Raw genomic sequence first — 25,124 nt, 5'->3', positions numbered from 1 at the left:
CATAAAGAGAAAATGAGGGCGTTTAAAAGAACAAAAATCGAAAAGAAACTATCCCTTTGAAATGCGGCACTTTTCTAGACGTCTGCGGTGCCGTGGATACTGTACACAAGCAGCATGCGCTCTTATACTAACTGAGCAAAGTATGCATGGCAGACATTCGGGGGGTTGAGGCCATGACTTTGTCGCGCCTGCCCAAAATTAATGGCAGGACGCGCCTGCCTTGAGGACATTCACTGGTTTTTGGAGACTTCCGTTGGAAGTCGCGTCTTGGAAAAGACGAAGCATCTCAACGCGCCTTCTGAGATAGTCTGCTACCCCAACCAACACAACCATTCATGGAACCAATGTTTCTACTTTTCCTATCTCTGTTGTTCTTCGGCTTCTACTGGCTGGGTACAGTCAGAATTACCCCGGTCCTGCATTCGCCCTCTCGAGAGCGGTGCCGTGTCACGGTAAAGAGCCCTGTCCCCGTTCGAATAGTCCACCACTAACATCAGAGCAGATGCTGCTCTCCGATCTACCAGAGGAGCTCATTCTCATGATCGGACGGCGGGTGACCTCCATGCAAAGTATGTCTGCACTGATGCGAACCAGCCATCAGATGCATCGTATCCTGGGAGAGGCATTCTACGATCTGACCCCCGAGCGTATGCGATGGAGAGCGCTAGTATGGGGGTGCCAGCATGGCTTCGAGGATCTAGCCCACGCGATGCTGCAACGTGGAGGAAAAGCCATCATGGATGATCTTGACTTCCCCTTGAAGCTCGCTGCGAGGCATGGATACGCCGGCATTGTGAGGTTGATACTTGATTCCAACGCAACTTTCATCTTGGAGAATTACGGCGCAATTGTTATTGCGGCTGTCAGAGGACACGCAGACGTGGTCCGCATTCTGCTGGAATACTCAGCAGCCGCAGAGGTAAACGTTGACCCTCGGCGGAGGTGTCTGCCTTGGACCGAGTTCTCCATGGCTCTGAACGCAGCTCTTCGGGCTGGAAATGAACGGATCGCGTACATTTTACTGGCCGACAACCGCGTCAGAATGGACGCCTTGAGCTTGGAAGACGCTGCTCGGGGCGGCAACGAAAACCTTCTCAGGCTGTGTCTCAGATCGTCGCCGTACCCAATCGGCAACAGGATTTCCTCGCCGGTGGCAGCCGCCGCAGAGCGAGGGCAGGAGGCTACGTTGAACCTGCTTCTTGGGCTTGGTTTCGATCCAAACATGCGTGATCGCTTGCTTCGAACACCACTCGCGGTAGCTGCCCTGTATGGAAAGGAGAACATTGTTAAGGTTATGCTGGACAGAGGTGACGTTCTGCTCAATGCAGCAGACAAATATGGCCGATCTCCCTTCCATCATGCCGCAGAGCAGGGCCATATTGCGATCATGAATTTGCTTTTGAACACCAAGCAAGTCAATGTGGACTGTGCCGACGTGAATGGTGAAACGCCCTTCTTCTACGCAGTTGCCAAGGGTAAAAGGGAGGCTGCACAGTTTTTGATTTCAAAGGGTGCCCGTCCCGACGCCCAGAATCGCGGGGGGCAAACTTCGCTGTTCAAGGCCATCGAGGAGCCTTCGTTGGAAATGGTCAAATGGCTGCTTGCAACAGGCCAAGTGGACCCGGAGTCTCGAGATTTGAAAGGGCAGACGCCTTTGATCTGTGCCGTCAAAGCGGGAGGCTTCCCTCTGTCAGTTGATGCATCCGGAAAGGAGCTCAAGGCCGTAGATGCTGAGCGCGAGATTATCTCCCTCCTGCGCCATGCAGGACCGCTGCCTTCAACTGGGCACCACACACGGTCAAATGCCGCGCTCAGAGTGTTGAAGCATCTCCTTTCACTTGATCAAGTCAACCCGAATGCTCAAGACAGAGAGGGTCGGACTGCCCTCTCTTGGGCTGCATGGAAGTTCCAGCTGGATATCGTGCGGCTGTTACTGACCACTCGGGGGGTCAACGTGAATACCGCGGACAATGATGGCTGGACCCCTCTGATGTGGGTTCAAGGAACGGGCAAGCCTCGTAAGTAATCCTATCGCTACAAGGCGTTACGAGACAGCTTTGTCGGCGAAGGGCTCAATGATGAAGAGATGGACGATCGTGATTCCATTCCAGGAGTTTATCGGACGTTTCAGCCTTGGCGGATGTAGGCATTTCAATCTTTCATCAACAGTAAGAACTGAATGAATTTATCTGAATCATCTATGATCCAAGTCTTTTTACTATTTATTCTTGGATCCATTGTGGAACCTACGTGGAATAAAACAATCTCTGACTAGTCAATCTTCCTCCTACTATCTTTCCCACCTTCTTCTGTTGAATCAGCTACACCAACTCCTTCCGAAAATCACACGCGGTCTTGCAGTTATACATGGGCCAGTGATTCCTGGGAAGCTTTTAGAATCGCTAATACAATCACTGATGTCGTACTCCACATGACCCAAGCCCCGGGTGTTGAGACTGAACCGGGTTCATGATATTCGGCTCTTCAATGACTAAGTCTTTCGTTTGCAGACTTGGAAACTTTACGACCGAAACCTTTGGCTCGCGTATCCAAGATGATTAGTACATTAAGAAAACAGAGGTGGAACTCTCGACAGAGTGGATAATACAATTTTTGGCAATCTAAGTACCCGAAATAACTACTATTAAATCACGCATTCTAGTATGCACATCAAGCTCATCACCCAGTAGCCATCCATTCGGAGGGTTCTTATTTCTCCACAAAATAGATGCGGCCCTCGTATGCCTGCAACGCATCAAGTGGCTCTTCCTCGTAGTTATTGACCAGTATCTTGTACGATGCACCACCCAAGTGACCCGCCAAATTCACCGACTGTTTCTCTCCAGTAAAGTTGAGCGCAACAATGAGCTTCCCATCATCGGAGCCCTTTTCATAGATGAAAACCGCCTCGTTTGAGGGATCGGTGTCGGTAAACACACCCTGTGCGAACAACTTCATGTTCTCATGGCGCACACGCAGCAACGTGCGCCAGAAATTCAACACCGAAGTTGGGTCTAGATCTTGCCGCTTCACATTCAATGTTGGATAATTGTCATGAACGCGCATCCAGGGCTTTGCTGTCTCGCTGGTAAAGCCAGCGTTGGGCGAGGCATCCCACTGCATGGGCAGGCGGGCATGATCGCGCGCCAGGTGAGCCAGCGCTGCCTTTGCCTTTGCAAGTGCAACGGGGTTGTTGCCCGTCTTCTTCTTCACAAACTCATAGTAGTTGATGCTATCGAGATCTTTGTATTCGGAAATGTCCCATTCGGTCGGGGCATTGACCATGCCAACTTCCTGGCCTTGGTAGATGTACAGAGTCCCCGAAAGACTGACAACCAGCATGGCCAGCATTTTGGCGCTGCGCTGCCACAGCTCGGGTGTCTTCTCGCTGCCCCAACGCGAAATGCAACGTGCCTGGTCGTGGTTCTCGAGGAAGGTTGTGCTCCAGCCGTCGGTCGTGCCATCCGAGAGCTTCTGTGTGCGTGCAATACGCTCGCGCAGGTCCGACAAAGTCCAGTCGCGTGGAACCGTATTGAAACGCAGGCCAGTGCCTTGACCGATATCTACGATATCAAATTGGAACACCATGCTCAACTGCTGCTCCTTGGCCGAAACGTACTCCAGCACATCCGCGAAATGCCGGGTATTTGGCAGCTCGCCCACTGTCACGGCATTATATTTGAGCAGAATCTGACCCATCTCGCGCAGAAATTCGTGAATTCGCGGCCCATTGCAGAATAGCGACCAGGCTGGTTGCCACTCGTGTTCCGGGTCGACGACAGGTGCATCGCAGAAGGACTGGTCCTTGCTATACATGTTCACCGTGTCAACACGGAAACCATCAATGCCCTTGCGCAGCCAAAACTCCATCGCAGATTCATACACAGCCGCTCGAGTCTCTGCATTCTCCCAGTTGAGGTCCGGCTGTTGCACGGCAAATAGGTGCAGATAGTACTCCTGTGAGTCCTCATCCCATTCCCAAGCGCTTCCACCAAAGATACTGCTCCAATTATTAGGTGGAATACGTGCTCCACTCTCATATCGAGCAGGCCGCCAGATGTACCAGTCACGCTTTGGGCTATTCTTGGAGACTCGCGACTCCTTGAACCAGGCATGCTCATGTGAGGTATGATTGATGACCAAGTCGAGCAGGATGCGCATACCGCGATCGTGACAAGCTGCAATCAGTGTCTCAACATCGGCGACTGTACCATAGGGGGCGTAGACGTCTTCGTAGTTGGAAATGTCATACCCCATGTCGTATTGCGGGCTGTCATACATGGGGCACAGCCAGATGGCGTCGACGCCCAGCGACTGGATGTAGTCGAGCTTAGCGATGGTTCCGGGTAGATCGCCGATGCCATCTCCGTTGGAGTCTTTATAGCTAGCAGGATAGATTTGGTAGATGCTAGCGTTCTTCCACCATGGTGTTTGCGGGGACATTATGGACGACTATTCAGATGGAGAGTAAAGATTTCGAAATCGGGAGCGAGAAAGTCGATTCAATATTCTGCTGCATCTGATCACTCTCCTTGATCTTTTACATGCTTCCTGTCGCACTCAATCGATTGGCCTGCTCTCGGGCCCGACATCATTTTACCCCTCAAAGTCCCCGCGCCAGCCTGGCAAAGCCGATGGCAGCAATTGATTGGCTCTTTGTCGGGAGATGCGCTTAACATTCTTACCATCGAACATGGGCGCGATACGAACTTCTTTGGCCCCTATCTTTCCCTTTTCCGGACGTGCTTCCTGCGAAGAATCTTACAGATTCGACACCTCGCTAAAATTTTCGCTGGAATTCTCGGCACAAAATCTCAACATAAGCGTTGTCAGGGTGATCACTACCATTCTAGCTCCCCTTATATGCAGCAGCATGCGGACAATTCGCTCATAGCACTCCGACTTCCTTGATTCTAGACCGCCGAAACTATTGTGAGGTGAAGGTTCTGATGCTTAGGGCAATATCGGTCGGTCGGGTCGGCCCTCTGTTCGATCAACAAGGCCATCGGGCTATCCCTTTAATGCTCTCCGAGTTTTACCTTTCCTTGAAGAGGACAAAATATGGGGCGTCGGGGAATGTTCAGCTGTGAAACGTATATTTCAAAGACCTCATTGATATATATTGATCCTTCATGGCCATTAAGAGTGGTTGATCGGGCACACAACCTATTAGGTAATAACTTAGTCGCCCTCCAAGCATTCAAATCAACTGCATGTTACTAATAATTTTTGAAGGTGGTAGCCACTCCCGAGGTCTCATGCAAGGGCCCAAAGCCGCGTCTCAGGATTCTAACGCGACTTTGCCTCCCGAAGATTTTCCTTCGGTCAAGCAGCGGCAATTTCCAGCCTGGAATCATTGTCGAAAGGCTTCTGTCCAAGCTCGTTAGCAGAAATGAAAAAAGACACCCGTAAGGCTATTTAAATCCGGTACGCTCGAAGCTTGGATCCGGAATAAACCCAGCATAGCATAGAGCCAAGGATTTTAACGTGGAACCAACGCACCCTGTAGGTCAAATAGAATTCATGGAAACGTTTCCTGAATAATTGACAATGCCTCCGATGCCTGATTCCGGAAACCGGTGGATCTTAGCATGATTCAAAATTGGACCCGAACGGCGAGAGTCTTCGGCCGAGTGCGGCAAACTCTCGGAGCCGTTGATGTTTTTGGTACTAGATCGATGATACATCGATCCGATGGGACTTTTTGATTTGCTGAATCTCATCTTCGGGGGTAATGTAAGCGCCGAATTTCCCACTGGAGGCACTGATCCGAAAATTGGAGCCCAGTTTGGTCGTGTGGGAAACGATATTGCCTTGACCTCTAAAGCGCCGACTCGCCCGCTTTCGTTCCTGCATTTTCCGTTTCAACTGACCTATTTAAACATCCATGATTTACCAACGAAGTGCAGCTCGGCATCTCACATCCTTCCTTGCCAAGCCAATTTACAGGGTGCGACTGATCAGTGCATCTTCGCTTTCCACAATGAGACAGCCTCGCCTGAATATCGAGGCCACGCCTCTCCCTGCCGATTTCATTCCCAGCCTGCAGCACCCGACACAACAGATTCTCTGGATTGGTTGTTCGGATAGCGGCTTCCAAGAGACTACGATTCTCGACCTTCTTCCCGACGAGATGATGGTCCACCGGAATATGGGCAACATGATAATTGAGGGCGACCTTTCCTGCGAGACTACCGTGAAGCACGCGGTGTGTGAACTCAATGTACGGCATATTGTTGTGTGCGGCCACTACGGGTGTGGAATTGTGAAAGCGGCATCAAGAGAAGGATTGAAGGGGCCATGGTCGAGGTACGTTGTTGAACATGCAATTCCATGACACTGAGCAGTAACTAAATATCCATATAGCAAGCTCGACTCTCTTCATTCGACCCATAAGGATACCATCGATCAGCTTCCTTCTACAGAACACGACCGCGCCTTCGTCAAGTTGAACGTCCTCGACCAATTACGCTCATTGCGACAATTCCCCGAAGTTGCTCGTGCCGCGAAGACGGGGAGTCTACAATTACACGGAATCGTGTACGATACCAAGACCGGGGAGGCTTCTCGACTGCTCGAAACCCTTGAGGTTGACGAGTGAGCCACCTGGCAGACGCATTCTCCACACACCGGGACGGGATAAAGTGGAATAATCAAGGTGCCGCTTTAGAAAAATATGAAATAATCACGTCAGAGACATCACTCTTGCTCTTCTGATTTAGGTTTAGGACCCGGGGAGAGGCAGTAAATTTTCTTCACATCCGCCAGTGTCTTCTCAAAATCGACTTGAAGATCCTTCAAGAGACCGTCACGAAGGTCGAAAACCAAGCCGTGCACGATGGGATAGCCGTGTTGTTGGTAGCTCTGCTGGACCGCGGCAGTCTTGATGACGTTTCGGCAAGACTCAATGACGTTCAATTCAATGAGTCGATTGTACCGGTCACCTTCATTGGCGATCGCGTCAAGCTCTTTCTCGTGCAGGCGATAGACATCGCGAATGTTTCGCAGCCAAGGATTCAAAAGCCCCAAGTCCGCGGGAGTGAGAGCGGCCTTGACCCCTCCACAGTTGTAGTGACCGCAAATGATGATATGCTTCACGTGCAGATGCCGTACTGCGTAGTTGATTACGGACATGACATTGAGGTCGGTATTGGGGACGAGATTGGCGATGTTGCGGTGGACAAACACTTCACCGGCCTCGAGACCCATGATTTCATTGGCGGGGACGCGGCTGTCACTGCAGCCAATGTAGCTAGTTCCGGTCAGCCAAGTTGAAAGATTGCGATCGGGGCCAGGGTCTTCCGGCATCCCGGCAGGGATACCCACAGATAGTCTGGTTCCTGTCCATCGGCAAGCTTGTCGAAGAACGCGGGATCCGTGCTTCTCTTGGAGAGAGCCCACTCCCTGTTGTTCTTGAACAGGGTCTCGAGCGACTGCTTGAGATACCTGTGCATGTCGGCGGATTTCGCAAGTTTGGAAAGAGCTGAAGCCAACGAGTGTCCAGCGAAAAAAAATTGGTGTTTGAAGATTGGGTGGGCTGATTGTCAAACCCGAGGGAAGAGAAAGGTGGGACGGGCAAGCAGGTACTTTTGACCGGGCGGGCCACTCTACCCGTGGGTCACTTTCGGAAAACTTTACAGCTTATGCTTATGAAATCAAACAAAACAACTTGCCCTTGCTTCTAGCCCACTACTATGTACTACATAGTATGTGCATTTGCAGTGAAAAGTTCGGATCCGAGAAAAGCCCGCCCGGGCACATTTCAAGATGCCCATGGGGGTCGAACGGAAAGACGTCAAGACAAACAGGAAGTCACCAACTCTATCATTCTAATATTTTACTGCATCTTGATCGCCTCCGGAGTCGGATTCTGGGACACCGACTGTCATTGTCGCGTAGAACTGCGACACCGCGCCGTCTTGGCCAAAGCTAACCCCTGCATTCCGTGGCGGAGAAGGCTCGCTGTGAACACTTGGCCTCTTGTTCGCGTGTTGAAAGGACTGGCTCAATCTCCATTGGTGATCTTCTGTTAGCAAGTCTCACAGACCGAGTTCAATCTAGGGTCGCAGTAGCCCTGGACTTCATTCATCATGCGCAGCTTGCAAATCCACGATCGAAAAGTGGAAAGTTCAGCTCTCCAACGGTGGGAGATCTTGTCGGTCGGAACGGTGGGCGGCTCGACAATGGGTGGAAGAAAGTCCCAAAAGCGGACTTTGGGATATTCCCAGCTGCAATGGCTAGTATAATAACGGTGAGAGGAGTCACTGCGATGTATCCAGGCTTTGTACTACACTTCACGCAAGTCTGTCCTTCACATCGTAATTCCCACGCCGGGGTGTTGACGTTCGACGACTCTCGGTATAGAACTTCGGATCCCTTCTGCCCACCTTCGCGTTGGCAATGGCGAACTTGAATGGGAGAGAGCCGAGGGAGCTGATCTGGCCGGATACTTTTGAGATAGACCTTGCATGAGGATAAGGGTGAGAGCACCAGGCCAAGCATAGCGCTAAAGTCTACAAGGTTAGTGGGGTTGACTGGGCCGCTTTCTCTCCGCGCGGGGAAACACGAGTGGGGCAGGAGTCGATCATGATTGCAACTACGACTATTTGGTAAAATCAGAGCATCTCCGAAGCAACTCCGAGGAACCTGCTTCAGGTTTGTTCGGTAGATCTTAATAATCATTCCCCCGAGGGAAATCATCCAAACCCGCAGCAGCTCACCCCGGTCACCTAACACAGTCCATCCTGGATGATGGCTAGGGCTTCTTCTTTTGAAGTGAGTTACTTCCGGGCTTCAGTGGGGCATGCGATCCATAGATTTGCACGTTAGACGCTACTGAAAATATAGCGTCCCGAGATCCCATATTTTGACAACACTTTGATCAATATCAAAGCAAATCGTATCTCCGAGGGAAGACTGGAGGAGGCTCTGAGCTTCTGATCATAAACCTCTTCAGCTGATTATTTCGGTTGAGCCTAGGTAATCTGTGTGGCGTGAGGCACATGGCTTTGTGGCTTTCTTGGAGAGGGGAAATTGCTTCGCAAGGTCGGTGCGGAGTTCGTCTTATCTGAGACATCGCCTACGCCTTTCTGGGCCACAAGCACTGTATGTAGCGATGCAACGCCACCTAACCGAAGCAATGCAATTTAACCACGACAGGGTGTACGTCTATATGCAAGCCAAGTCAAGTTCACATTTCTGTCAAACCCCCTCTTGCATGCTGCAAGGTCGGGACCGAGGCGTAACACCAGCGACCAGGGCGTAACACCAGCGACCAGGAAGACCAGGGGTTAATCGCCGATCAGGGCATAATATATCCGTACTGTACTGTAGTAAGTTCGGAGAAAGCCTCGCGATCTGACCACAAGGAACGGAGATGCAGAAGGGTCATCCAGCTTCCAATAAAGACTTTTCATGGGGGAGGCGGTCAGTTCATGAGGGTCAAAGCTGGCGAGTCATGTAATAGGGGGCATGTATAGAATCACAAGCTATTCGAAGTCCAGACCAAAATCTCCGAGTTACCGAGGAGCTTGAGTCAGTTCATGAGCATGGGCCCCTGGAGTGTTTCCCAAACTTGGACTTGAGTTTGGGAATCGGAGACAGTCAGTGGATGACGAGCTGTCGCGCAAGATTTTGCGTTTTCGCCACCCCGCTTCCCCGCATTACGCTTGCAGATCGTCTCGGCCATTCCCCTTTAGAGCTCTTTCGCGCATGCCAATTGATGTAATTGACTATAGGAGCTCCCTACCTCTTATAAGCCATTTTCCCGGGGAATTTCGTGGGTCGTGTCGCACGCTACATCTTCGTATAACGCCATGCCGGGAAAAGAGGGAAAATACATCCTGGGCGCCAACCGGGGCCCATTACTGACCAGCGATGCTGAAAACCAAATGTCGGAGTCGGAATTGGAGAAGGTTCAGTCTGCTGGCGGTATGTCCTTGACGAGGGTGCCCACCCGGAAACAGAAACTCCAGCGACACTGGAAGCGATTCTGGCTCTTCTATTGCATCGGCAATGTCATTTTCCTAGCAATTTTCCTCCCGGTTTTGTCAGTGCCTCCCAAGCAATTCTCAGGGGATGTGATTAAATACTAATACTTTGCGCAGCTTCCTCGTCTGTATCCCTGCTATCGCACAGATGGTCGTCAACAAATCCGATATATGGGTTGTCAATGCGGACGTGCTGCAGCCGAAGGCGGACTCCGTCATCCTAACTCTGCAAGCCAAAGTGGATTTGAAGCTCGCACTTGCGGCACGGATCGACCCTCTTAGTTTCCATCTATTCATACGCAAGGATGGATACGGAGCCGACTACCCCTATGCAAATCTCCCAGTTCCAGGGCAGACCATCAAAGGCAACCACACCCTCGCGGTCAACGATAGCTTTACTCCGATTCTGAACCAGACAAGCTGGACGGAATTCGTTAGGGAGATTGTCTTTGAAAAGGAAACAACCTTGTCGCTGAAGGGTGTCACCAATGCATATCTAGGAGTGTTGAAGTCTCATGTCACATTGAACAAAGATGTGACCACCCCTGGTACCTGACCCTCATTTGGTTTACCTTTGCCTCTGCTTCTTGGAATCGCCTCCGATTTTGCTTTTCCTCCGACTAAATGGGACATTGTGCTAACAATTAATAGGTTTGAACCAGTTCTCAGGACTTTCCATTTCCGACGCCACTCTCCTGCTCCCGGCCAGATCCGACGGCACGAACCTCATCGGTAACCTTACGCTCCCCAACCCGACGGTGTTCACGATGAATGTCGGCACACTCAATTTAAATATTTTGAGTGGTGATCTCCTCATTGGGAACGTCACTATAACTGGCGTGACGCTGAAACCCGGCGACAATACCTACCCGCTGAGTGGCGCCCTCAACCTCAAGAAAATAATCTTGAACTTGCCCGAGGTTTTGAAGTCGCAGGCATCACTACTCAAGACTGGCAACTTGACGTTGAAAGCGCAGACCTCTTCTATATATTGGGACAACACCTATGTGCCTTACTACTCGGATGTACTTCGCACACTCACGCTCACGACAGAGGTCGGTATCGGCGAGATTGTCAAGAATACCCTCCAATCCTTCGCGGATGGCAAAAACTTGTCAGGTTTGTTGAGTGGCATAGGCACACGGTCGCTAGGTGAAAACGATGGAAGCGAGCCGGTTACTCTGTCCTCGCTGATGAAGGACGACAAGGATATCAGAGGCGCTTTCGAAGACGTTAGCACGGAAAGGCGCGACGATATTATTGATTCTTTCATTGCGATGTATCCAACTCTCTGATATTGGAGATTAATGTTGAGATTAATGCCCTAATGAACTTACTTATTATATGATCCTGCGTTCCGTCGCGCCACAACGCCACAGGCAGAACCTTTCGTGGTGGAGATCAAGTATATGACTCTGCCATATTGTCGTTCGTGTACTAGCTGTACCCGTCTCACTGACGTTATCTTATGATTTTTTCAGTTTCAACTATCACATCACTTTAATTGCAATCTTGAGCCATGCAGCTTACAGGCCACCGAGTTGTGAAGTCCCCAAAGGACAAAAGGGTCGAGTCGGGAACTCTGGGCGAACCTTGGCGCCGAGGGTTGGCCAAGAAACCCGACAATTGGGGGCCAGCACCGCCGAGTTGACCCTGGTGGCCCCTCGCCAACATTGGAAGCCAAGGAGCGCTCGAAAGTTCCCGATGTCTGCGCCACTTTCTACCTACTTTCCCCCGGTCTTTTCCCGCTCGACCTTCCCCTATTATCAAGCTCATGGGATTTCAGACTCCACATACTCGAGCCGACGTCATGGCACGAGCGTATCTGGTGATGATATTTGCTCTCGTTCTCTGGCAGGGGGAACCGTAAGTAAGGGCAGTTGTCACATGCAGTCTAGTCTTTTTGCAGATTTTGGGGCGCCGCGCTTTACATTGTAAGCCCGATGTCCCGAGAATCCACCGGTCAATTCCGATCATCCATCACAACTAATCCAAGTATCAACCCCATCACGAATGCAAACTTCTGGTGCAGAAGTCTTCTTTATCTTGGTTGTGATCAAGACGGCTCTCCCGCGTAAATGGCGCAGTCTCCCGTCTCGGCATCACGGCTCACTTGCCCTGAGCAGCAAATTCAACTCTTAGGCATCTTTCTTGGCTTAAATGAGCCAAGGAGTATAGCGACATTGGCACTCCGCTCACCCACCCAAAATTCATCAATTGCAACCCTGGCGCTCTGCCCCTGACGCAGGCTGAGAAAATGGGGTTTCTTGACCTTCTTACGTGTGGATATCACGCAGAGATTTCGACCCTACGCGTGCCTCAGATTCGGTACTTCTTTGAATATTGCGAGATGAAGTGGAGCCATGTACCCTCCACACCCTTGCGATGCCCCAGCCGAACCCCAGCTTAAATCCCGCTCCGGAAGCACATGGGGAAGTGTTAAATAGCGCTCTAATTTCCGGTTTTGATTCCGAATATCCTCTTCCTCTTTTCTTTCTTCCTCTGGGAGGTGAAATTTCTCCAGTTCATTCCAGACACGCGGTACCCCTTGCACTTAGCTGTGTAATCACAATTGGAACAGTCTCATCTATACATACTCGGAGCAGACAGTGAACATTCACCATGTCTGCTCCCAAGTTCGCCGGCCTTTCTGGCCCGTGGCTGATGAGAGCCGTGACTACCAGCGCCACAATGGGTTTCCTCCTTTTCGGTTATGACCGTATGTTATCATCTTCTACATCACGCATGAGAGGTACTTATATGCTTTGAAATGAACAGAGGGTGTCATGAGTAGTATCATCGACGCCAAGCCCTTCAACGACGTCTTCACTGCAACGAGAGGAAACTCCACCATGCAGGGTGTTGTGACTGCCATATACGAACTGGGTATGTCAGGACCATCGTGACGACATACAGTTCTAATACATCGCAGGTTGTCTGGCTGGTGCAGTCTTCATCCTCATTTTCGGTGACTGGCTCGGTCGACGCAAGTCAATTATGCTTGGTGCCGCCGTGATGATTATCGGCGTCTTGATCCAGGTCACTTCTTTCAGTGGTCACGTCCCCTTGGCCCAGTTCTGTATTGGTCGAGTCGTTACCGGTGTTGGAAACGGAATGAACACTTCCACAATCCCGACCTATCAAGCCGAATGCTCTCGCTCTTCCAACCGTGGTCTCCTCATCTGTATCGAGGGCAGTACAGTGGCTATCGGTACTCTCATTTCCTACTGGATCGACTTCGGTGCCTCTTACGGTCCCCCGGACCTCACTTGGCGTTTCCCAATTGGCTTCCAGATCGTCTTCGGCATTTTCATCATCGTCAGTCTGGCTGTCCTTCCGGAGTCGCCACGGTGGCTGTTTATCCGTGAGCGTTACGAGGAAGGTGAAACTGTCATTGCTGCCCTCGCGGCCAAGCCTATCAATGACCCAGAGGTGCAACTGCAGAAGACCATTATTCTGGACTCGATTCGAGCGTACGTATTCACATTATTTCCCGGTCTTCAGTCTACCTTCTGTTCCACCAAGATACTGACGTATATAGTTCTGGCCAAGCCACCAAGAGCACCCCGATTTCGGCTGTTTTCACCGGCGGAAAAACACAACACTTCCGTCGGATGCTTCTCGGCTGTTCGTCTCAATTCTTCCAGCAGATCGGTGGATGCAACGCTGTCATCTATTACCTGCCCGTTCTCTTTAAAGATTCGCTGGGACAGGATGAATTCATGTCGATGGTTCTTGGCGGTGTTAACATGATCGTGTACTCGATCTTTGCATGCATGTCCTGGTTCCTAATCGAGAGAGTGGGACGTCGCAAGCTCTTCCTCGCCGGTACCGTCGGACAATGTTTATCGATGATTCTGACCTTTGGTTGCTTGATCCCCGGGAAACCGGAGCCAGCCAAGGGTGCGGCTGTCGGTCTATTCATCTACATTGCCAGCTTCGGTGCAACGTGGCTACCATTGCCGTGGCTATACCCAGCTGAGATCTCTCCGATCAAGACCCGCGCGAAGGCTAATGCCATCTCCACTTGCACAAACTGGCTGTTCAACTTCCTCATCGTCATGGTTACGCCTATCATGGTCCGGAACATCAAATGGGGCACTTATCTTTTCTTCGCCTGCATTAACGCATGCTTCTTCCCCATTATCTGGTTCTTCTATCCTGAAACCGCCGGTCGCTCTCTAGAGGAGATTGATTTGATTTTTGCCAAGGGATACTGCGAAAATATGAGCTACGTCCGTGCGGCCAAGGAGCTGCCCTACTTAAGCGATGAGGAGATTGAACAGGCTGCAGTTCAGTACGGCTTCGTTCCTGCCGACACTGGTATCTCCAGTAGCCATGAGGATCGTGGAGAGAAGCCAAGCTCTGCGGAAACTAGTGACGTGGAGAAGAATTAACTAGCGAAGTCATGACAGTCACGAATTTTGGGTCGATTTGGGGGGAACTATGGGGTCGAATATATCTATAAATTGGCCTGGGGTCTTGTTTTTTGCGATAGATCGAGTCAATGCCAGGAACTACTGTGAATGGAAGACAAATGTCTATGGCCCCTTTTCTCCCTACCGTACAAAACCACTAACTGGAAGAATACTCAGAAAGTGTACTGTTTTTCGTCCAGAATTTGTAATATTCCGGATGAAAACGTAGACCTTCTACCGCGGCCCCCACTAAGACTGTATACGCTTAGCCTAATAGGGTCCACTCTTAAATCGCAAAATAACCTAGCCCTACGGCGGCTCTAGTATAAGTCGTAGAGAGCACGAACTTGATCCAGCATTCCGCAGGGACGAGAATATGGTCTGGTGGCCCCTCCCACATAAATTTGAGGTCCGACATTTATGGTGTCACAAGTCAAACTGTTCGCATAAACGTCTTGTTTCTCATGACCGAAATCTTCAGACAAAGCCAGAAGCTTAGGTCTTGTGAGAATCATTTTACCACAAAAGGGGGTGTTTTTCTTCTTCGGCGAACGTCGGTGAACACAAGAGTGGTCTCACTGCAGGTCGTGTCGCACCATCAATTTAGGGGCCATTCCGGTCTCTTTGAAAGGCGGTATACTTTTCTGAGGTGGGAGCCCTTTATAAGTCACCTCCGCCCCTTGTTTGAATACTGCTGCTATGAATACATCTTCCACCACATACCGGAGACTGAGTTCAAGTTATCAACGAGTAAGTCATGTAGTGGCCGTCTCTTAAAATGGACACTAACTTGAATGCGGAGTCGTTGAGAAATCCGTTTGGTCAGTTTGCCACTGGTGACAAGAGAGGCTGGCACAGCTTAACTTTACAACTGGAGATCATTGAGAGGTAAGTGCGGTCCACAGGATGAGACAACGGTCTTTGGCTCTAACACAGGGGAGAAATGTTTTCGCCCAAATGGAACAAAGAGCTTGACCGCCGAGCAATCCTTGTTTTCCAACGAATCCAGAGGTTTTACAAGATATTTATAGTCCTTGCGGCGGTGGTCAGTAATCTAGCCGTGGCTGCTTTGACATTCAATGAATTTCACACAAGTTCTGTGCTGATACATGCCTTAGAGGGCTTTCTCTGCAGCTCGGCGATAACTGCTGTTGCAGCAGCAGTTGTGGCAATCATGTTGCTATTTCAATTCGAAGGCTTGGAAAGTGTCACAAGGAAAGACCTCGCAATCGCTTGGTGTCCACTGATTCTCCTCGACTTTCGATAGTTGAATTCCTCGTGGGAATGGTTTGCTGGTATTCCAGCAAGAATCTGAAATGGAGGGGCACATTGATGGCGACACAACTGGCAGGGCTGATGGGTCTTTGTATTGCTCTCTCGCTATGGATGATGGGCATGTGGTTCATGTTGAAAGAGACCCAAGGACAGTTGGAAAAGGCAAAACGGGCAAAAAAGTTGACCAGACTGGGGCTCGATCCCAGGACCTTGTCGGTGTTAACGACACGTGATAACCAACTACACCATCCGGCCGACGATATGGGAACATGCTCACGTTTGGTTATATGAGCCAAAAGTCTTTGAATGCACTTTTCGGTGCCCGTGAAAATCTTCCACAGCCAGTTTGTTCTAGATTCTGGATACTCTACATTTAGGTTGGCTTTGTTTATGATCCTTTTTGTATCAGGATAAGTAACCCGGGGTTTTAGTATTGGTCAGGCAAGTCTTTTAAAAATGGGAAGTGACGTGGTGTTGAGCAAAGTGTAGATTTATTTTGCAAAATGGACACTAAGGTGCTTAAACCACACCCTGCGCCATGAAGCCCCGAAGTTGTTTGTTGAGCAGTCCTCTTCCAAACGTGGGATGGCACATGCATATGTAGACCTATGCATGCTATACAGTCGTCTCGTTTCCTGACCTCGGAAGGCCATGTTTATCTTATAGAAATAATGTACAGATCTCCAAGCTCAGAAACCACCGATCAGAAGCTAGCCATCTCAATCCAACTTGCCACAAAGGCCAACCGACGTCCCTTGTCAGCCGCCATGCGATGCGAGAACTCTTCAAAATTGAGTTTTGCTCCACTGCCACCGCGCTCCTTGGATTCACGCTCAACCTGGTTCAGATATGCCCAGCGAGCCAAAATTCGAGCTGGGGGCTTGCGAGGACCGGTATCTTCGGGTGAACTGGCCGACTTCGGCGGAGGAAGCGGCTGCATGGGTGAAGGTGGGGGCTTGGGGGCTGTTGCCTCAGCTTCTGGCGAAGATGAGTGGGGAGAAGAAGGGGCAGGGAGGGAGATGGTGCCGTTTGGTTCGAGGCGGAGACGGTGGGGAAGATCGGAGTGGCTGGTTTGAGGGGATGTATACGCTGCCGAAGCTTCCATCACTGAAGGCTCAGCTCGGAATGAGAGGCGCGGACGGGGCGTGTCGGCGTCGGGGCGGAACTGTGGGAGGGTTGGATCAAAACCAAGGGTTTCGTGGATGCTGTCATCTGGTTCATCCTCATCGGAGGAGTCCCGGGCAGAAGCGGCTTCAGAGATCGGAGCTTGGCCATCGGCGTCAGATAAGCTGGTGGCTGAAGCTGTGTCCGACTGGTCCTCATAAGGATGATCCTGTCCAATGCCGTCCCCATGATGAGGATCAGCGAGATGGGTTGGTCGAATATCGTTATGAGAAGCCAAAGCGCGAGGAGACGTTGGTTCCAACACGGGCCCTGAGTTCACAGGCTCCAGAGTCGGACTCTGCACTGCGTAACCAGCTCGTTGCAAGAGATCATCCAGTGATTTTTCTTTTGTCACTTCTTCGAGCTCCTCCTCGTCGCGTGGGTGTTTGAGCTCCTCTTCCTTGGTCTCCTCCGGTTTGAGAGGTCCTGATTTTTCCATGAGCTCGATCTCATGGGCCCAAGTCTTGCGATCAGCACGCGTCCGGATGACCTCCATAAGAAGATCTTCCTTTGGCTTGAAAAGAATATCGAGCAGCTCGTTGAAGCCCTGCTGGGTGACTTGGTACAGGATTTCCTTGCCGACATCTTTCTCAACCTCGGGGATCTCAAAACCACCCCACCGCTCGCCAACGGGGATGCTGCGGGATGACGTTGATGGGTTCGAGCGCACGTCGTAGTCGTCTGTAAGATCATCCTGGAAGCGCACCTTGGAGGAAGATCGCGAGCGAGGCGATGGCGGATGCGAGTCGAGAGGCTCTTCTTCCATGGACCCCTCATCATCACTCAGAATATCATCGAAAGCCGGATCTCGTTGATAAGCAGGAGGAGCAATAGCGCCGTCTTCCTCATCGGTGTAAAATGCACGGCGTCTCCAGCGTTCGTCGATTCCGTTCCGGCGAGTTTCGTCGATTCGTCTTTGGTCATCATCACGCATTCTATTATAGACAGCTGTCACGATACGAGCTCTGTCGACGGGGTCGGTGATTTCTTGAGGGGGCACATACGTTCCAAGAGCGACGATGATGTCCTCCTCATGAATATGTTCCGGAGGGGGCCAATGGCCACTTGCGACGGACGAGCCAGATTCATCGGAATCACTGGCATCTTCATCGTCGTCGTCATCATCATCATCATCATCATCCTCTTCCTCATCGGCCCTGGGGTTGGACCGGCGGGTTTCCGGCTCGCTAGTCGTCGGAAGGCGTATCGTGGACGGGAACAATGGCCTCGTTCGACCAAACTGCTCTCGCACAGCAGCTTGACCTACAACTGAGTGTCGATCGCCAAGGTCGGCACTATCCTGTCGCAAGATCCCATCGTTGTCGACAACCTCCATGTCACCGTCCTGATTGACACGCTTGCCTTCACCGATTCGCGAAATCTCGCCCGAGGGAATATTGCCTGGGAACGCAGAACTAATAGGTTGGCTGCCGAGGACAACGTCGCGAGCGCCACCTTCAAGGAAATCATCTTCCATGCCAGCAACCATATCACGAGTAAGTTCCCGACTCAGAGCGTAGTACGCTCTGAAAACCCGGAGAAAATCTTTTCGCTCAACGAAACCATCGCCGTCAATATCATACCCACGGAATACACGCTGCAATCTTTCATCATTGCTCTTGTTATTGAGACTGGCCAATCCTTTAAGGAACTCCTCGAATCCGATGAGATTATCACCATTGGTATCGTAAAAGGCAAACATACGATCGTAGATAAGACTGGGAGGAGGCGGCCGAAGAGATGTATTGGGAACAAAGCACCGATCGAAGGTTTTGCGATCGATAGCCATGTAAAGCTTGTTTGGATCATCTGCCCATTCGAAGTTCGCAAGACAACGGAACTGGTCCCAGAGTGCGTCGAGCTCGGTGTTTTCGAAGCTGGTTTCTTTCATCAAGCGCTTGGCAAGGGGCCGAGGGAGGCTGCGGGGAAGCATTGCAGGCTTTCCAGGATACCACACTGGCTGAGATTGACGCGGATTGCCCAAGAATGGAGCAGGAATTCGAACTTTATAAAACAGATGGGTCTTGATATGTACCTGCATGGCCTCGCATGTCTCGCACAGGTCGTAATCTATACAATTCGCACACCGATACCTGATACCCTGGATGGGCATGGCACCGCAGCTGTTGCACGTAACTCCACGGTGGATATAACCATCCCTTCGCGCCTGGTCCTCCGCAATGTGATAAAGCAAGTTAAGCAGGTTCTGGCCTTCTCTTGTGGGTGAAGCGTCGTTGTTCCCTTCGCGCCAGGAGAAAACGCTCTGATCATCGCCTGTTGCCTCCGCACCGTCGGTATTCTGGGCCGGCGCAGCCACATCAGGGAAGGTCGAAGTTGAAAGTGTGACCCGCTCGCCGTTTTGTCGCCGTCGACGCAGCTCGGTTCCGTAGTTCTCGTCGCCGTTAAACCGGATTAGCGCTCGTTCGATGCCTGCCCGGGAGATGCCTCGCTGTTGAAGCTGCTCCGTCAAGTAGGTCCGCTCTGGGCTATTATCGGGAAGGCTGTGTGCAGCGGGGAAGTCAAGAGCAAGGAAAGATTCGAGGAAGGTGTCCTCCATCATTTCGCGCATGCGCTCGGCGTGGGCTGGGGGCACACCGACCTCCTCCATCAACTGGTCGCGCGTTGCGAGCAGAGATGGAAGAAGACCACTTTCCACACGCCGGCCATCTTCCGTTTCAATGCGAAATGTCCCGTACACACCATTTTGACGTTCGAGCTGTTCCAAGTGGGTGATGGCTCGGTATGAGGGAGTGTGCACGAGCCCCGATTCTTCGGCTTCGGATCGTCTTGAGCGGCGCACGGCGCCTCGGCGTCGGAGGGGGGATTGCGACGTATGGGGTGAAACGACGTTGTTATGAATGTAGAGGAGCGCATATGCAGCTGCAACACCGGTAAAGAGGTAAAGGATAGGCCGATATCGCGTTAGCGAGACCGGCCCCGAGCGCGGCTCGGACATTGCGGAGGTTGCGCCGCTGTAAGCTGCGAGAACGCGATCACGGTTATTGGATGAGGGTCATTGTCAAGAAAATTATTCGAAAAGGAGATACCACCCACAGAATGCAACTCTGTGTGTGTGTAGTTGCACATGTGGTTGATGAGGCGAGTTGAAGATTGAGACACGGGGAGGTCGGAAGCTTAGATCGCACGTCACGGGGCCGGACGAGCCCCATCATTAAGGTATCGTCAAATGCAATTCAACACAACACAAGGAGCTTGACATGTGTGAAATTACTGGAATCAAGTATCCAATCATAAAATTATTGAAAGCTTTTATATCCAGTTCTTGAGCTTCGAGTGCTCGCTATAGACAATCTAGACCCGAGATCCGGCAACTGGGCCTAATGCATCAATCTACTCCAAGCGTCTCCTATGCAGTGAGGATCTGCGCGACAATGCAAAACGCGCAAAACTATCAGAAAAATCGACATATTCGTCGCTGTGACTAGCGGTGGAGCTTGCTTTCGCGCATAAAAAAGGCACTGAACAATGCAAAAAATACCACGACAACCATGAAGCCAAAGCCCTTGTTGGTCGACCAACCGTAGCAGTTGCGCACGATTTGAGCAACATCCGGGTCCAGCCCCCTGATGTAGTCGAGGCTTTCTCGAACACCGTTGACAATCTGCTCGATGTCCTTGCTGTCTTGCAGCTCGGATCGGAGTCGCTCCCGCAGGAGTTGCTGGACAACGCTCGCCGACAGAGATAGTCCGATAACTGAACCCAACGAACGGAAGAGATACGAGCATGCGGTCACAACAGCCTGGTCTTCGAAAGAAGCGTTGGAAACTGAGAAGATGGTTAGCAAACCTGGCTGATCGCTAGGTAGGTATGACAACAACAGGGACTCACTCAGGCCGATCAGGGTCGTGGTAACACCGATTCCATTTCCAAATGAAGACACTGTCATACCAATGATCATTGGGACTGTGCTGGCCACTGCGCCTCCCGAGACAAGATAAATGACGAAACACCCGACTGTCAGGGACGTATACGCCGCAATGGTCAGCCAGTAGTATTTTCCAGTCCATTTCATCACGACTCCGGCAAAAAGTGAGCCGGTAACACCTGCCAGAATGCTTGGCAAGAGCCGCAGACCAGCGATAGTGGCAGACACTCCATCGACTGCCTGGAAATACAGCGGAATGTAGAAGAGCGCCGCGAGCCAACCACCGAAGCTGAAAAAGTTGCAGCAATACAAGGAGAAAAATGTGCGGTCAAAAATAATATGGCCAGGCGCAAACGGCTCTGCCGCCAAGTAGACCTCAACCAGGACGAAGACGACGAACAAGACGATCGAGACACTCAGAGAGGCGATCGTCAAGGGCAGCTTCCATGACACATTGCTGCCACGGTCCAAACCCAACAAGAAGCCCAGAACGGCACCGACAAGAACTATAGCCCCGAGGAAGTCGACGCGACGGAGTTTGGTCCTCCAGTGAGCGGTTTCGCGGGCCGGAAGCTTGAGCATCACGGCAACGGCGATGAATGCGAGAATGCACAGTGGGAACTGCGCCAGGAACGCCCTAGAAAAAAATGTAAGACATAACGTGAATTCATGGAGCTTGGTGGTTCATACCAGCGCCAGCCGATGTAATCGGACAGGATTCCTCCTAGAGGTGCACCAGTACCCGACCCAGTCGCGTAGATGATGTTAATAATTCCCTGCCAAACGCCTCGATCACGCAGAGGAACAATGTCACTCATCAGAATACTGACAACTGTGGTCATACCACCGCCACCAATGCCCTGGAAGACCTGTTTGATATGGTCAGTCATGACCTGTGCAAATATTCGATATGAAGTTTGGGCAGCGACGTACACGTGCCGCAATGAGCTCATTTATGTTTCGTGCAAGTCCGCAAAACAGACAACCAATTCCAAAAATGGCATAGGCAAAGAGCAGACACGCCTTGCGACCAAATATATCACTCAGCTTTCCATATAGCGGCTGGAACGAGGTGAGGGTCAAGAAGTAAGATGTCGCAATCCAACTGGTCAGATTGAGCGCCTTCAGGTCACTCCCAATCTGGCCATAACTGGCCATAATAATCGTCTGGTCTGCCGCCGATAGGAAGATCTACCGCCATCGTTAGCCGAGGATACTGCGGGGGAGGGACCGAGCTCTGGGTCAAGCACCCTGAGAATTGGCAAATACATACTCCTATTGAGATGGCTGGCACAATATACTTGAGCTGCTTCCGTGCATCTGGAAATGGCTCCTTGGCCTGATCCTCCGTAGACTGCACAGAGTCCCGCGGCTGCTCCTCATCGCGACTGGGAATGGCCCCGGTGGACGCGATGCCGTTGCTGCCCCCCAGCAACGGGGAGAACTCGTCGTGAGTCCGCTCTGGCACCATTGGAACACTTCCCCCGAGTACTTGCAATTGAAAATCAGCAGCAACTCAACGTGAGTCAAGAGAGAACGAGAACAGCGAAACGCAACTACTCCATTCGGAGCCCGCATTCGGTCACGTGAAGATAAGCATTCCCCTCACTGACTCAGCAACAAAGCCGATGGAGCCAATGGCGTCGCTGCTTTCACGCCCTCGGGCCTCCCGTCGGCAACGGCCGATCCATACAGGTCGATGTGGCATAGCGTTGATTAATTACACTTTTTTCTTATCGAAGGTATAATGGGCGAAACAAAGTCACGGAAAGTCAGCAGGCTCCAGGAATCACCCTTTGCTGCTCAGAGTGAGAACGAAATATCAACCGTAAACTGTCTAGAGAAGTAATTTTGAGAATGTTGTATTAGATAGGTCTCAAGTATTCAATGGTCATGCTCTAAGACTAAATTGTATATATTGAGCCTGGAGGCGTTTAGTCATAAACATGGAATCAACGTATACAAATTCTTCGTACCGTGAAATCGGTACAAACCTAACCTGCTATCACTGGCGCGCCGCATCAAATCCTGTTTGACTTAGACGCCCTCAATTTTCTCACGAGCAGCATCCTGCTCTTCGGCAACTACATCAGCAGGAATGCGGTCTGGTGTCGTGTTGACAAGTTTAATCATGGGGAATAAGGCTGCTCCGAGTAGGGCGAACGTTACGCCGCTAAGAGCTCAGTCAGCCGACTTTTCTGCAAAGGAATATAAACGGGCCGGGAGAACGTACAATCCAACGAGGGGGTTATTTGTCGTTTGAGTGTTCATGCCGTAGGAAATAGCTTGACCAATTGCTTCGATACATCTGAATGCAGCGCCGTTGCGCACGTTTTCTAGAGTATCCTTTAGTTATCCAAAAAAAGGTATAGAACCGCGATCCACCGAAATACTCACCCTGTGCATCTGCCGCAAAAGACGACAAAAGCCAATACATGTACGACTGCGACAACGGGCCCGTAGTCTGCACAAAGAAATACGGCAAGAAGGACGAGGGGTACAGCGCGTCTTGCCAATCGATGTGACCTGGATAGTGGTGGTTGAACTTAACCTGCATGGTTATAGACCATATATAGACTCCGACGTTGAGGATTACGACGGTGACGAGACCAATTTGAGCACGGCGGCGCTGGCTGAGGCCCTTCATATCGAGAATAAAGCCAAGGCCAAAGCAGCCGACACTGGCAAGAAGGCAAATTAGTCGATGCAAATGTCAAGAGATTTAGCAAATGGTGACCTTACATGCAGAAGAAAGGCGAGACGAGAGATGAGAGAGCGCGGGCTCGGACAGAGAAGTAGGTCGCTAAATAGGTGCTCCAGGTACCACTGTCGTAGGTGTTAGCTATGAATGATGTGCCTCTGACAGGGTGCCGAGTCGTACCTGTAGAAAAATGACCACAGTGCCCAAAGTGCAGAGAGCACAACGAGCTTTGAGGACATGGTTTTGACAATACGCCTCAATTCCATCTTGGTGGAAAGAGTTTCTGAAATGATAATTCTCGTACCATCAGATCGGACAACGCGTTCAAAAGGAGTGATCAACAATGCAAATGGCAGACTGAGGAACGCAATTAGCATTGCATATTGCCTCTCCTAATTGTTCAGTTGTACTCACGCGATACACTCAATGATCACGAAGGCGATGTAAGTGTTGGGAGAAACTCCACCATCGACTCCTTTCTCATGATTCTTCGACAGGCTACACAAAGCAACCCCGTTAGTTGGTGCTCATGACGCGATGCCAGAAAGACTCACTTGATTGCACCGCCAACCAGCTGTCCAAGATTCCGCGATACAATCCACAGCGCCAGGTACTTCCCACGAGCGCCGGAAGGTGCAAGCGTCATGATGGCTCCGGCCTCAGCGACATACCAGCAAGCGGTCCCAACACCACTGATGGCACCGCTGAGAATGAGGTACTTTAAGGTATTGTCAGAGGGTACTTTTCGAAGACGGCTTGAGCGGTCTGGACATGCCACTCACCCATTGATTTCCAAACTTGCTGTTGCAATAGTAGGCGGACCCTTGGATTGGGAAGGACATTGCGCCGAGAACGAGGGCCCACTTGACACCGATCTTGTTCACGATGGGACCACCCAGGAAACAGACTGGTACATTTCCCCGTTAGTGCACTGAAAGTCGCCGTTGAAGGCTGAAATACACACCGATCGCAAGCATGGCATATGTGATTGCGGTGCAAATATTTGACACCTTAGCAGAGGCAAGTCCACCACCACCAAGTCCTGGAGATGATCAGTTGGTTGCTACAGCATTGATGGAACCTGTGTCACTCACCAGTAATCGCATCAGACATGGCTGGTCCACAAAAAGCTTGGATGCTCAAAAGTATCATTTGCGTCAAACTGTGCTGCCATACCCGTTTCCACAGTGGAACGGTCGCCCTGTACAGCTCCATGTCGAACCCCTGAGCGCCATCGGTCACAGCGGTTGTCAATGAAGGAGGATCATCGTGTACATTGGACATAGCAGTCTTCGAGTCTGTCATTATGAAAATAGCCGTACAACCGCAACACGTCTCGAGTGACTCAGGAAGATGCCAGAAGCGGGTTGCATCCCATCTACGTTTATTTATACCCCACGTCTACACACTGACATTATCTCTTAACCTCGGAGTCTCTCGCGGCCAGATGGACGGTCACTTCGCTCCCCTCGGCCTACAAGGACGGGTTTATCGCTGACTCTGGGGTACCTGAGTCGACGGAAGGTCCACGCTAAGCTTACCATTGATCCCCGGAATCTCTCCAAGGCTGGTATTCCGGTGGGGGATCTGTTCCCCACGTTCTCCAAACGTCAATTCCGCGTTTGCGGGTCGCTGAGATGGAAGGTCCACACGAAAAAAGGGCGCTAATGTCCAACCTCGCAATCTTCGGC

General features: G+C 51.1%; 9 protein-coding genes across 9 annotated transcripts; 4 read left to right on the top strand and 5 right to left on the bottom strand.

Annotated features, from left to right (window-relative positions):
* Positions 1-502: 502 nt before the first annotated feature.
* On the top strand, positions 503-2,026 carry N7498_006767 (ankyrin repeat domain-containing protein; the record flags this gene model as incomplete). The annotated part of the gene is made up of 1 exon (XM_058453829.1): positions 503-2,026. The coding sequence occupies one exon, from the start codon at positions 503-505 to the stop codon at positions 2,024-2,026; it is 1,524 nt and encodes a 507-aa protein (XP_058308020.1).
* Positions 2,027-2,709: 683 nt separating this feature from the next.
* Positions 2,710-4,443, bottom strand: N7498_006766 (glycoside hydrolase family 13 protein; the record flags this gene model as incomplete). The annotated part of the gene is made up of 1 exon (XM_058453828.1): positions 2,710-4,443. One exon carries the CDS (start codon positions 4,441-4,443, stop codon positions 2,710-2,712), a length of 1,734 nt encoding a protein of 577 aa, XP_058308019.1.
* Positions 4,444-5,983: 1,540 nt separating this feature from the next.
* N7498_006765 (putative carbonate dehydratase) lies at positions 5,984-6,601 on the top strand (the record flags this gene model as incomplete). The annotated part of the gene is made up of 2 exons (XM_058453827.1): positions 5,984-6,309; positions 6,367-6,601. The coding sequence occupies 2 exons, from the start codon at positions 5,984-5,986 to the stop codon at positions 6,599-6,601; spliced, it is 561 nt and encodes a 186-aa protein (XP_058308018.1).
* A 98-nt stretch (positions 6,602-6,699) lies between these two features.
* Positions 6,700-7,454, bottom strand: N7498_006764 (carbonic anhydrase; the record flags this gene model as incomplete). The annotated part of the gene is made up of 2 exons (XM_058453826.1): positions 6,700-7,252; positions 7,327-7,454. 2 exons carry the CDS (start codon positions 7,452-7,454, stop codon positions 6,700-6,702), a joined length of 681 nt encoding a protein of 226 aa, XP_058308017.1.
* A 2,361-nt stretch (positions 7,455-9,815) lies between these two features.
* N7498_006763 (DUF3712 domain-containing protein) lies at positions 9,816-11,284 on the top strand (the record flags this gene model as incomplete). The annotated part of the gene is made up of 3 exons (XM_058453825.1): positions 9,816-10,048; positions 10,107-10,537; positions 10,641-11,284. 3 exons carry the CDS (start codon positions 9,816-9,818, stop codon positions 11,282-11,284), a joined length of 1,308 nt encoding a protein of 435 aa, XP_058308016.1.
* A 1,327-nt stretch (positions 11,285-12,611) lies between these two features.
* On the top strand, positions 12,612-14,386 carry N7498_006762 (uncharacterized protein; the record flags this gene model as incomplete). The annotated part of the gene is made up of 4 exons (XM_058453824.1): positions 12,612-12,708; positions 12,768-12,875; positions 12,922-13,462; positions 13,531-14,386. 4 exons carry the CDS (start codon positions 12,612-12,614, stop codon positions 14,384-14,386), a joined length of 1,602 nt encoding a protein of 533 aa, XP_058308015.1.
* Positions 14,387-16,385: 1,999 nt separating this feature from the next.
* Positions 16,386-19,802, bottom strand: N7498_006761 (EF hand domain protein; the record flags this gene model as incomplete). Its single annotated transcript, XM_058453823.1, has 1 exon — positions 16,386-19,802. The coding sequence occupies one exon, from the start codon at positions 19,800-19,802 to the stop codon at positions 16,386-16,388; it is 3,417 nt and encodes a 1,138-aa protein (XP_058308014.1).
* A 486-nt stretch (positions 19,803-20,288) lies between these two features.
* N7498_006760 (putative MFS multidrug transporter) lies at positions 20,289-22,203 on the bottom strand (the record flags this gene model as incomplete). Its single annotated transcript, XM_058453822.1, has 5 exons — positions 20,289-20,632; positions 20,696-21,369; positions 21,423-21,601; positions 21,666-21,923; positions 22,006-22,203. 5 exons carry the CDS (start codon positions 22,201-22,203, stop codon positions 20,289-20,291), a joined length of 1,653 nt encoding a protein of 550 aa, XP_058308013.1.
* A 566-nt stretch (positions 22,204-22,769) lies between these two features.
* On the bottom strand, positions 22,770-24,738 carry N7498_006759 (uncharacterized protein; the record flags this gene model as incomplete). The annotated part of the gene is made up of 10 exons (XM_058453821.1): positions 22,770-22,905; positions 22,966-23,068; positions 23,130-23,413; positions 23,475-23,558; positions 23,614-23,790; positions 23,848-23,931; positions 23,988-24,151; positions 24,216-24,340; positions 24,398-24,475; positions 24,528-24,738. The coding sequence occupies 10 exons, from the start codon at positions 24,736-24,738 to the stop codon at positions 22,770-22,772; spliced, it is 1,446 nt and encodes a 481-aa protein (XP_058308012.1).
* Positions 24,739-25,124: the final 386 nt, after the last annotated feature.

This window comes from Penicillium cinerascens (genome assembly GCF_028974065.1).
Source record: "Penicillium cinerascens strain IBT 15544 chromosome Unknown contig_6_segment0_segment0, whole genome shotgun sequence".
Taxonomy (NCBI): domain Eukaryota; kingdom Fungi; phylum Ascomycota; class Eurotiomycetes; order Eurotiales; family Aspergillaceae; genus Penicillium; species Penicillium cinerascens.
Note: the sequence above shows the minus strand (reverse complement) of the source record. Positions and strands in the feature narration are given on the sequence as shown.